At 45.0% G+C, this 12980-nt stretch overlaps 1 protein-coding gene across 4 annotated transcripts in view; it reads right to left on the bottom strand.

Annotated features, from left to right (window-relative positions):
• prkg1b (protein kinase cGMP-dependent 1b) overlaps positions 1–12980 on the bottom strand; it is a 74910-nt gene that overhangs the window by 18499 nt on the left and 43431 nt on the right. For all 4 annotated transcript variants that reach the window (XM_025909757.1, XM_025909756.1, XM_003449492.4 and 1 more), the window contains 6 exons: positions 12503–12608; positions 11556–11619; positions 11395–11472; positions 11213–11307; positions 7690–7755; positions 3802–3876 (listed from right to left, as the gene is read on the bottom strand). In XM_025909757.1, the coding sequence (XP_025765542.1) occupies positions 3802–3876; positions 7690–7755; positions 11213–11307; positions 11395–11472; positions 11556–11619; positions 12503–12608 (484 nt within the window). The remainder of the gene's footprint in view (positions 1–3801; positions 3877–7689; positions 7756–11212; positions 11308–11394; positions 11473–11555; positions 11620–12502; positions 12609–12980) is intronic.

Genomic DNA, 12980 nt, shown 5'->3' with positions numbered 1-12980 from the left:
AAGTTACATGGTTTATTAAAATAATCAAATCACAGCATTTACATTTATGTTAGACTACTTTTAATTAACTGCTTTAGCCCACTTACAATGAAAATGTAAAAAAAATCCTGTTCATGACCTGTGTAGTATGTTAACACTATTGGAAGTAAAAATAACTCCAATTTTGAAAACACAACTTTCTTTCTTTTTTCTTTCTTTTTTTCATAAAGCTCTGACTTGTATTATGAGTCTGTGGTCTGGGAGAGAGTCTGTAACTCTGTCTGCCAAATACAGCATATAATGACCAATGTTGGGCAATTAATTATATAGTTACTACTTCAAAAAAGTTACTGAGTTTTGCAAACAACAAAGTTTTTTGCAGCTATTTTGGTTTTTTTAATGCAGCCAAGGCGTTTATTTAAAAACATTTCAAACTATTTACAGAACAATCAGCTGTTCTGCATTAAATTTGATGCCATACAAATTATTTGTGCCACTCCAAAAAATAATTTCTGTCCACTATGAGATAAAGGAGAACAACAGCCTGATACCTGCAGGCCTGACAACAGGAGATGTATCACTGCTGTAACACCTGTAACATTCAGCAGCCGCCTCATTGTTCTGACACACACAACAAAACTATTGACTACACTACACACTAACTACACACTAACTACACAAGATTTGCACTAAACGTCTCAAATCTCTCACATCTCAGAACACCGCCGTCACTCCTAAAACTTCCCCCCGTTTCTTAACAACTAGATGCCACGTTGCCATATCATTTTTTGATTGGTCGACACGGTACTTTTTTCGACCAATAGGAAAGGGTGGGGGGTTTGGTTTTGTCTTTGCTCACAGGCTTTCGAGCGTTTTCCTTATAAAACGCCGTTTTTACCGTTTCTTCCCGCAGTAAATATAAACAACGATAGTATTCAGGAAGAAAACCAAACATTGCAGATATTTTTATCATAACTCTGGTTTTACGTGGCCGATCAACACAATTTAAAAACTGGTATAAAGTCCACACTTTTCCCGTCAGTTGTTCCGTCTGTCCTGCTCACATCTCCAATGGTTGGACACGTTGTCATTAACGTGGCTTCACTGCACATCAGCCACGCCGCTTTGCTAGCTAAAACACCGGTGTCGGCACATAAGGACGCTGTCATAGCCTGTCAGCCACGCTGATTGGCTGCGTGTATACGAATGTGAATCGCATTATTGGCTGGACTACAGGATAAGGTGGCATCGTTCTAATCCCATACAGGAGCAGCCAGTCACTCACTGACTAACACTGCAAAACAAAATTGTTAAAGTTTTAATTTTAATTTCAATTCAGGTTAGATTTTTTTTGTGCGCAACGCAGATTTTCTGTGCGCAGAGACCGTGCCAGCAGTGCGCAGCTTAGAGGGAACATTGGATGCCACACAGAGCTCCAGTAGCAGACACATCTGTGTGAATCAGGCCTTTATGGTCAAACAGCTGCTAAGAAACCACGACTAAGGAAAAGCAAAAAGCAGCAGAGATTTGTTTGGACCCAGAAACACAAGGACTGGACATCCAAGATGGCGCCGGTGTGTGTGCCATCTGTCACTGCCTGTGTTATGCTTGTTTGTGCGGATTTCATCGACTGTTGTGATAAACGTCAACTCTCTCTTGGTGTATGATCGCCAAACTACTGGATCTCCAACTTTTTGCCAAAGATCAGGCAATATCGGAGACCCCGGCTCACCTGTGCCGTGTCCCAGCTCCACCACTTCACCGGCGGCGCCAGAGTGGCCACCTGGTGAAGCTGAAAGTTTCTTTAAGGTGCGCTCTTACGCCCTTATCCAAAAGACGGTGCCTACCTTCTATCTCTCTGAGCTGCTACAGCCTCATAGACCCACCTGCTCTCTCAGGCCGCTGCTCCTGCATGTACCCAGGACTGGGCGTAAACTTAGAGGACATCGTGCTTTTGCTATCGCAGCTCCAAACCTGTGGAACGATCTGCCCTCAGACAGGCCTCTCCTCTGCCTGAAACCCACCTCTTCACCCTGACCTGTTGGTTTTTATTTTAGTTGTTTTAGCTGATTCTATGCTGTTTTATTTTGTGTTAAATATAGGTCCGTTTTATGTATCATGTGTTTTATTTTTTACTGTTTTGTGTTATTCTATTGTTCTTAACTTATTTACTGTACAGCACTTTGGTCCTGTGCTGGCTATTCGCTTTATAAATAAAGATGGATTGGATTAGTCCAGTGGAAATCTGTGCTTTGGTCTGATGAGTCCAAGTTTGAGATCTTTGGTTCCACCTGCCGTGACTTTGTGCGACGCAGAAAAGGTGACCCGATGGTCTCTACACGCATGGTTCAATCATGCATGTAGAGTGTGCAAAGCAGTAAGCGTGGCTGTTTTGAAGACTCTAACATATAAAACATGTTTTGAGTTGTTTCACACATTTTTTTGTTCACTCATAATTCCACGTGTTGATTCAAAGTTCTGATGCCTTCAGTGAGAATCTACAACGTAAACAGTCATGAAAATAAAGACAGAACATTAAATGAGACAATGTGTCCAAACCTCTGACTGCTGCTGTACACGACACCAAATGCACTTTGCTGTAACAAAACAAATTTCCCACCTGTGGGACTAATAAAGGTCACCTTATCTTATCTTAAATCACAACAACAGTTTATAAAATCCAGCAAATGTGAGCAAAGTTTTACTTAACCAGAAAACAGAGAAATGCACGCAGTGTTTCTATGGAAACAGCAGTCATGGTAAACAGCCATGACTGACAGCAGGACACCTGTGTGTGCCGTATGGAACCGATACCTTAAGAGGAGACGACTGACAGAGTCACATGACCAACCTGATACACAACAGCTACAGTTACTGTGTGTGTGTGTGTGTGTGTGTGTGTGTATGGACGAGTATTAACATCTTTATGGGGACCAAAAATTGGTAGTTTACTATACTCGTGGGGACCAAAATCCAGGTCCCCACGAGTTTGAAGGGATTTTTGAGACTCAAAATGTGGTTTTAGTGTCAGGGTTACATTTAGGCTATGGTTAGGTTTGGGGTAAGGGTCAGGGTTAGGCATTCATTTTTGATGGTTAGGGTTAGGGTAAGGGGCTAGGGAAAGCATTATGTCAATGAGATGTCCCCACAAGGATATAAATACACACATGTGTGTGTGTGTACGTCTGAAGCAGGTTGTTTCTCGATGACGTTGTGGAGCTTTCAGTGCAAAGCGCGATGCATCTTTAATTAGTCGTTTCAACCAAGAACATAAAGATGTTCAAATTCTTTAACAAACCTACTTCAGGCAGACGGAGAGCCGTACTGAGCATGTGCAGAGTAAGTTACTGTAGCTCGTTTCTGATTGGAGGAACTGAGGGCGTGGGCAGTAAAGAGTGAGCAGACGATTTCAGACAAAAGCAGTCGTGAGCGTTGGATCGGCTCGACGTCTTCAACCAAAGAGCTCAGAGTCAGTGTTCACACAAACGAGCGATTTATGCAGATTTAAGGAGAAAACAGAGGTGAGAGTGAGGAGTCATGTGACCTGCTCGGCCTGTGCAGCTGCTATTATTATCTGCTCTTATATAAGCCCAGTGTCCGGTTTCTGCTGCAAACATACGTGAACGTGTTGGAGAAACACAGACGGCGGGAAGGAGGGTGATGACACGTTCAGTACCAGCTGATTCAGAAAAGTCTGACATGTAAAAACAGAAGCTGAAACTGAACTGTCTGATATTTCCTCTGAATGACTTTGACATACAATGAAGTAAAACTTCAGTGTGTAGGATTCTGGTGAGGGCTGTGTGAGTGTGGCAGGCCTACTTGGCTTTGAGTTCAGCGTCCTCGTAGCCTTTATTGGAGACGTCGTCCAGGCCACCAATCAGATGCTTGAATGAGCTGAGAGGGAGGTGGAGAAAGCAGCCAATCAGAACACACCATTCAAGATTTTTTTCCATGTTCATACACACATGCTTTTGCTCCTGTGAACGTTTATCTGGCTGACTCTGGTAAATGTGGGCAAACTGGTGGACTCGCTCACGTCCAGAAACCTATAAAATATAGGAGGTTGTTTATATGCTACTTATGGGGCATTTAAGCCTGTTGCTATGTGGTTACTAGGCAACTTAAGGACATGCTACCTGATATAGATACAAACCTTCAGAGGCCTAAGATGTACCTGTGTACCAGATTTGGTTGCTGAAGGCCAGATGGTGTGGGAGGAGTTTAAGGACAAAGACATGGCCTATGTGGGTCTGCTGATTCTAGCGCCCCCTATGGGTGTGAACACACAAACGAGGACCCAGTTTGAGGAGCTGAGAGCTGGGGATCCCAAACTGAGTTCAAGTGGGATCCAGAATGGGATTCTGAGACAATTTAGTTAATGAGCAGTTTAATGCAGAGTCAGTGCTGCAGTCAGACGGTCAGTAACAGGAAAGTGAGCCAACAGCCAGCTTACACCCTCAACACTCTCCCATCCTCCTCATCTCTGTGGTGCGTTCATGGTGCACATGTCAATAAAGTTGGGGCTGTGACTCTACAGAGGGAGGAGCGACGTCTGAGAGCTGAAGAGCTGTAAGGACTGATCAGCACCAATTTTAACCTGCAATGTTAATGCCACATTTTTTAATTAGCTATTGGATCTGTACGCTATAACTTACTCTCTGGAAGATCTCAAAAAACAAGATGAAGTTTAATATTGTGTTGTTAAAAGGTTGGATGAAAATATTAGCCAGTATTGTCAAGGTTCAAGGAACAGAAGGACTCGCAAATAAGCAAGAATAAACTAAACCACACTTTACTTAGTGGGAAACCAGAGCTCATGAATATAATCCAAAATATTCAAGCAGGCACATAAAACAAACACAGGGCTGATAAACAGACACTGTGACACGGACTGAAGTGAAACTAAGGATGTATAAAGAAGATGTGGGGAACAGACAGCTGCAACTCACTAAGAACGTGATGAAGGACCTAAAACTAGACAGGTGACTGAACAGGGACAAAAGACAAACAGCAGGCAGAGAACAGAGGGAACTAACTGAGAAAGACCTAAAGACTCGACGTGTAAAGGAAGCACAGAGACCAACGTAAAGCACCAGTTCAATTCAGTGCAATGACTTTAATCCAGTGTTGTTTAAATGTCACCAAATCACAACAGAAGTCGCCCATGGAGCCTTTTACTGTAAAAAACACAAGCACAGAACTCATAAAGACCTCAAACACGCTGCTGGTTAGTTTAGAGCAGTGTGGTGAGGTCTGCAGTGATGCTCATGCTCACTGTTAGAGAAGCATCCATTTAAACTCACTACCTTTCTAATGTAGCTTTACAGCGTGGAGGTGCTTGAAATCAGCCATCACAGCTCAGCTAACAGCTTGCCAAATCCACAAAGGTCAGCTGATCACAGCTTCAGAGAAAGTCTACGACAGCTCGTAGTACAAATTATGACTCATTTCTAAGAGGGGCTTTCCCCCACGCTTGAAGCCCACTGCGACACAGGAGAACCTGGCAGAGAATCGCCCTGTCCTCTGTCCTCTGACCTGAGATCAGTCTCAGTGCTCCTTGGTGAAGGACGTCTCTCAGACAGACTCACACCCTGTGTCCTCCAGAAGTGCTTTTACCTTCACATTAGGAAAGAGGCCGCAGCCTGAGGAGCGACGCAGGGAGGAGGACTCTTTCCCTTCACTGTTTCTTTGTGTGGGAATAAAAGCTCTGATATCTATCACACTGGTCCATGCTGTGCATTTAATTAAAAGAGGAAATAAATAGAGAACATGAGCTCTGTCATACCTGAGGTCATACAGACAGCAAACATAACTGTTAATAATGCAGTTGTTCCAAACTTCAGATTTAATTTGCATCCTTTTAAATGAGGCTCTGAGGTGGGAACATCTCATTTAGTCCACCACCTGCTGCCTCCACTCCTCTCTTCTTCTGCCTCTTCCTCAGCTCCTTCATTTGTATCTCTTGTGGGTGGGGCCAAGACACGAGTAACGAACGGCAGCATGTTCACTTTGAGAAATGAGAACACGAGGAGGAACACCGCTGAAACACAGCTGATGTGTCTAATGCACTAGTGTCCAATTTGTTCTCCAATGTGTGCATTTCTTTTGTTTTTGTATAAATTGATCTGGTTTGTATATATTTCTGCTGTTTGTTCAACAGTTCTGTCGTACATGTACAATGACAATAAAGGGCTATTCTATTCTATTCTATTGTGATATGATAAAACAGGAAATGGTTAAAGCAGAGATATGGGATGGGAAAGGTCAGGGAAAAGGAGGTGTTTTCCACTCAGGTATCTGGTAAGACTTCCTGGTTTTAGGTTTTTATTTCTCCCCCTCAGAAGAGGAGCACCTGTTGGTTCAGCCATCAGAAACATCTTTGTAAATAAACTTCTGGTAAATATTTCTCATTTATACTGATGGATGTCAGTGGTGTTCTGTCAGGGGAAGCCAGGCAACCAATGCCTGTCTGTGAAATCTACCAAAGTAAAGGAGTCGCTATCCTTTCAGGCTTCTGTCATGCCTGTTTGCATCCATCTTTCACATAACTGCCATCTTGTGGCCACAGCTGGTCACTGTCTCTGGAAGCAGAATTAACTCCACCTGATTATGGAGCCGCTGAACTCTGTGTGGGGTTCATGTTGTCGTGGGTGTGTCTGTGTCCTCTTAGTAGGACAACACTAAGCTTGTCAAGCATAGTGTTTGCACATGTGCATTTTTGATGAACCTCTGGACTTTGATGGGAGGCTGATGGAAGATTAGCGTGTAGCCAATCTGTCGCTAAGCTCTGCTTTCACTGCTCTGACAACAGTACGATCTGCACTTTGTGTGGAAACACAGCCAGGGTTAGCAGGTAAACAATCACTCTCCTTTATCATGTGAACCACCTCAGCCAAATAATGTGCTAATTCATTTAGCACGTTAGTATTGAAAGCTTTAATTATGGGGGTGTACTTTCATACGACCATAGTGTGAGAAAAACATGAAAACAAGAGAAAAAACAGGTCATTTTTCTTTTGGGATAACTTTATACTCACAGACGTGACTGAGCAGCCAGCCTGTGACCTCATTTAGTCACCTTTACAGTAGAAAGACATTAACAAAAACTTATATGAAAACGACTGTTTTGGTCCTGTTCAAATCAGTTTGCAGATTATTTTTGTTTTTCTGTCATTTCTCGAGTCTTTATGGCTGTGTGGAGGCCCTTCAGCTGCTGTATGGAAAATCAGGGAGTGATGATGACAGTTTGCTTGACTTGCTTGTGTGCATGGACGTTAATGTACTAATTTCATGACAGAAAGAAAGTGTGAAATAGTTTGTCCCACATGGCGCTCCAGCTTCTTTGTCTGTAACTTCCTGCTAATCATCTCCCCAAACTGCAGTCAGACTGTTTAACACCTGGGTGCTCATTTAAAAATCAGCACTTTGTGTTTGTTTTTTCTCTTTGAGCTCATTTTATGAAAGAAAAGAAAAAAAATGTAAAGAGCTTCATATGCTGCGTGTGTAGTTAGCTGTGAGGCCCAGCAGGGGGCAGCAGGAGCTTCCCTCTGCAGCTCCACTCTTTGTGTTTAAACAGTCAGACACAAAGTGAGGATGCTGTGAAGGAGCAAACACGGCCGACAGGTTCACCTGCTCAGGTGACACACGAGCGCCACCGCAGCACGCACAGGTGAGCTGAGTTTGAGTGAACGAGACGTAACGACTCACTCTCTGTCGATGACCAGGCAGGTGACCGGCTCCGTGGCAACCACGTTGGCTGTTCTGACATCCTCCCTGTGGATCACACACACACACACACACACGCAGGTTATGCTGAGGTAAAAGGCTGATTGCACAGCAGTGGCTCCGAGACTGCACCAGTGTAATGAAATATGAATGAAGTGCTGTTTTCCTGTACGACCACTGCTCTCATTTCGACTCACAGATCCTTTAAAGGCATCTGTCATGGGGGAGACCCCGCTCTGCTCCCAGGTTTGTCGGATGGTGGGAATCATGAGAGCGTAACACCTCAATGCTCGAGGCTAACGAGGGGAAAACGGAGGGATCGGTCATGCAGAGCAGACCCTGACAGACCGAGTAAGAAGCTTTTATCGCGGCTCGGGCTGCTTCACACTGCTGCTGGACTCCTGACTGCAGCTCAGCACACTTTAACAGCCTTCCCTCACGTTCAGCAGCTGCAGGGGCTTCCCCCTGAGCATCCATCAGGCCAGACAGCTTCGTGTCCCGCTGCTTGCTGAGGTCAGTCGACCGGCAGGTGCTGGTTCTTCCTGATTGGCTCTGGGACGGCCGCCCGCTCCCTAACAGAGTTCAGGTCAAGAAGGAAAACACACCTGTTGTTGTTCATGTTTCACTTGAGCTTCAGGTTTGGTTCACGTGTTAATGTGGAAACAAATTCAGAAACCAAACCATTGTTTTCCTGCTCACTGAACATCTGAACACCTTCAGCTCACCTCCATCTTTAAACCTTCCCTTTTACTCCTGTTACTCTCCCTCTGACCTATGACACCCGCTCCACCCTGCTGCACTCTCTTTGACCCCTGGTATTTAAACCCATCCAGCTCCACCACCTCTCATCTGTCTTTTTCTCAATTTTTATGAAATTTGTTGCTTGTGGAATTTTGACTTATGAACATATTTCCCTAATATTCATATTTGAATCTCTTTGAGTTTGTGCCTCGTGGTAAATAACACGATCGGGGCAGAACGTCTCCACCCTCCCACAGATGGAGTCTTTCAGGGTTCAGCGTGCAGCTCAAAGACGCTTCAATGCAAAGGGAATCAAACCGACGATCTTGGGCCACAAACACCCAACTGATGAGAAAGCTCGCACCTTTATTTCTTTTGATTTTAAAGAGGTGAAGCTTGATGTTGCGCTGTGTTGGGTTGATCCACATGACGGAGCGATGCAGGCGAGTCCTCCGAGGTTGAACGCTGACTTTGGCCTGCGGTGAAGCTGCAGCGTGGCCTTTGATTCAGCCTCCTGCTGTCTGAATAAATGAGTCAGTGTGAGCTCATCCTCCTTCCAGCTCTTTACAGAAAAGCTCTGAGACCGAGGCGCTCACACTGATACAGACACTCGCAGATGGGCTGGTGTGTAAATGGCGCTCCCCGGAGGAAACAGAGAAACACTTCAAACCAATTAGCAGCAGCTGCGATGATGGCAGGAGGTTAGCAAAGCGCACACATGTTCCGACTTCACATGTCCGTGTGCACATGTGCGGACTTCGACAGGCCTCATCTTGCTCCACCTCGAAGCTCCCGGGTCACCAACGCCAGATTCTCCTCCAGGTGTTTTAGCTGAGATGAAATCTGTTTGGACAGGACGTCCACACGCTGCAGCCGGTCCTCACAAAGATGGGAAACAAGTGTCCCATTAAAGTGCTCCCGGTGACCTCATTTCCTGTCAGACTCACTCAGAGACGGCGTAATGAGGAGCTGAAGTATGTCCACCCTGAATTACCTTTCACCTGTTTACCTACAGGATGTGTGTTTGATTGATCGATCGATTGATTGATTGATCATACTTTATTCATCCCGAGGGAAATTGAGTTAAGGCTGCCAGCCGTGCCAGCGCCGTCTTACCCTCCGACCATACATACATTACACAAACATCACATGGGGAAGACAGGTCAGAGGGGTATAACATGGAAAAGCACAACATGAGGAAAGATAAGGAGAAAAAAATAACTCCCCCCAGACTGAGCTCCAACAGGGAGATCAGTCTGAGAACAGAAAAAAACACCTCTGCACATAGCACATGAAAAAACTCTTAATACACCAAAGAAACACATGACAAGCAACAGGGGTGGGTAAAGGGTGAGAGACAGCCAGTGTAGACAGTACATCCGGGCCTGCAGCCTATGCGCTGGTCTCCATGATCCACCGTCAGCATCGGAGGGGAATAAGCGTCGAAGGAGTTTGGAGGGGGGATGAGTGTACATCTGCATGTGTATATATGTCTGTGTGTGTGTGTGTGCGTGTGTGTGTGTGTCCAGAGTTCAGCTGAGACAGTGTCCTTCGACCTGCCAGGCTAAGTAAACAGTCTTCCAGCCAACCCAGGTGGCCTTGCATAGAAAGGGAAGAACAGTCTAAACACAGTCGTTATCAGGGTGTTGTTGTTCAGCTCCAGCCTTGAGACCACAGCTGGCGCCAAAGGGGTATCTGCATGAAATGATGGTGGTTTTTACTTTAGTGCGAACAACTCATATAAATTTCAAAGCTGTTCTAACAGTCCAACACTGGTCTCTCAATCTCCTGTTGGAGAGCTGTGAGCTTCTCCATGATGTTATCAGACTTACGCTCCGTGATGTTGTCATTCTTGTGCTCAAAGAGCCGATTCTGAGAACTCACGACCGCAGTGAGCTTCCCAAGATGTGATCCAGTTTGCACTCAGAGGTCTTGTTCTGAGTGTTCACGGCAGCCGTGCGCTTCTCCAAGATCTTATCCGTGCTGCACTCAATGAGCCCATTTTGAAAACTCACGCCTCGTCCCATCGTTTCAATCCCAGCAGGCAGCCTTGTGGGGGTTTGAACAGCCGGTTCTGCTTTCTTAATTCTTCGATAAGCCAGGGCCAAGCCAGCTCCGATCAGCAAGAACCCTGTTATCATGGTTCCGAGTAGGTAGATATCTTCAGCACTCAGGCTCACCCGAGCCCAGACTTCTCGTTAAGAAAGGGGTGTCAATTGCATTCAGAGACCAGTTGATCAAATCCATAATTCCTCTTTTAGGTTTTAGAGAACAGACTGTGAGAGAGTGTTCCAGGGAAAAGTAATACAAAAAACACGAGACTAGACAAGGACACAAGAGGCTAAGCAGGGAAGCTAAGGGAGAGGAGGAGGATAAAAAGTGCGACCGCCTTCGTCAAGAGCTAGAGAGAAGTGTTTGTGTGTGTGTTTGTGAAGGTGCAGCCCACAGAATCCTAAACATGTCGGTGACATCATCATCTTCCCTGCAGCGCCACCATCTGGACACTAATTCTGCTCCTTCTCACCTACCATCTCACGTCACCCTCAGTCTAAAACCAAACGTTTTAGCCCCTCCCCCCTTTTCTGACTGGCTGCCCCTGACAAACTGAAGGTTTGACGAACTATTAAAAACATTTTCTTCTGTCCGTGTGAGCTGACGTCTTTCAGGGCCATCAGAGTGAACCCAGCAGCAGCTTCTGATCTTCAGAGCGAATTTTAAACCAGCCTAACATAATATATAACATGTTTGGGTCACGTGACCTTACCCCTGTAGCGCTCTCTCTCCAAACCAGTCTCCCTTGACGAGCTCCCTGAGGTGTTTAGGCTGCTGGGTGGCTGAATCCCCCTGGGTCACATTCACCTGGGAGGACGTATTGGATGAGGATGAGTGGGCAGATCAGTAACTAGGAAACGAGTGAGAGGAAGATGAAGAGGAGGATGGACTGACCTTCCCTTTGCTGATGATGAAGAAGGTGTCTCCTCGGGCTCCCTGTCTGATAATGTACTCTCCATCCGAATAATGAGTCTAAACCCAGAAGACAGCGTCTGATTGGAGTATTTACAGGGCCACTCCCACAGAAGAAGACGAGGGGGCGGGTACAAACTCACCTCCTCCATGACGTCCGCCAGTTTGCTAAGAGTTTCCTCGGGAAGACTCTGGAAGGTGGGAACGCTGCAGACACAGACAGGAATGATTCAAACTTAAAAGTTGGAGTTTGTTGTGAAAAGATAATAAATACGAGATGAATCGAGCCATGTTCCTCCTCTGAGCTCCTCCTGCAGTCACGGAGTCTGTTTGTCTGACCAGAGGACCAATAATGCAACTCTGAGTAACCACTGTGGAGGGACGGTGAGCATTTATGACATATACAAATACAACAAGCGTATATATTTGTACTTGTGACGGTTCGACTGAGCACCGAACGGTAACTTCAGGTCAGCGTTCAGTGTTCACGGGCGTGAAGCTGCGTATTTGTGAAGCAGCACAAACTTTTAATCTTCCCAGTGCAGCTGAGCAGCTTCTGATTATCGATCAGCTGATTCAAACAAACCGCTACAAAAATGCTTAGTCTGTAAAACGGCCCAGAAGAGCCGACGACAGCGAAGACGAGAATACGACCACGTTATAAGACACTCTTTCTATTTCTCACTGATGTTACAGTATATATTTATATTATCATATTTATATTGTTCATAATGTGAATATTATTACAATGAGAATTGTTCTGGTAAATATATCAACATATTTATTCAATTTTAGTTTTGAAATGTTCTCTCATTTATAATGAATGAATGTATTTCTCACAGGAAACAGCTTCTGGACTCTTGGTTTGTGTTCTTCCTTAAGACACATCTGTGCACCTGGGCAGCTGTGTTGAAGTATTACCTACATGTGCTTTACATTCACTGACTAACAGACTAATAAATAATAAATATAATTAATAAATAAAATAAGGTTATAAGCCTGAAAAGGCTTCTGAGTTTACTTGTAAAGCTTTTCCTAAACTCTGTGGCATTGTTGACTCTGTCATCGACTTTTAATGGCTGTTTCTCACCTCTTCAGGAAGTCCATGTACTCGGCGTGTTTGATGAGTCCGGTTCTCATCATGATGGTCTGGAAGCACTGCCGGTCGATGGCCCACAGCTTCACATGGGTCAGAGCTACAAAACACACATTTAGCATCATGAGCGCGTCGACAGCTCTGCGTCACTTTGACTGAGTTAAAGGAAACATCCTGAAAGGATCGAGCTGCAGAGGGAAGGATCTGTGGCTGAAGATGAAGACCTGAGGTCTTTGTTAAACATCTCCAGTGTGGACAGCCGGTGATGGTGTGTGTGGTCTGAAAATGACACACACACATGTGATGAAAGTTTTGTGTCACACAGTCTGCACAGAAATTTCTTCATAAGAATTTTTATCCAGAAATCACTGAGGCAAAGTTGTTGCTTAGTAACATGAACCATTACAGCTGCTTAAAGTCCAGCTCGTTAACAGCGGCGTGCTCGTTAACAGCGGCGTGCTTGTTAACAGCG

This window comes from Oreochromis niloticus, linkage group LG8 (assembly GCF_001858045.2).
Source record: "Oreochromis niloticus isolate F11D_XX linkage group LG8, O_niloticus_UMD_NMBU, whole genome shotgun sequence".
NCBI classification, from domain to species: domain Eukaryota; kingdom Metazoa; phylum Chordata; class Actinopteri; order Cichliformes; family Cichlidae; genus Oreochromis; species Oreochromis niloticus.
The sequence above is the reverse complement of the archived record's forward strand: the minus strand, read 5'-3'. Positions and strand labels throughout refer to the sequence as shown.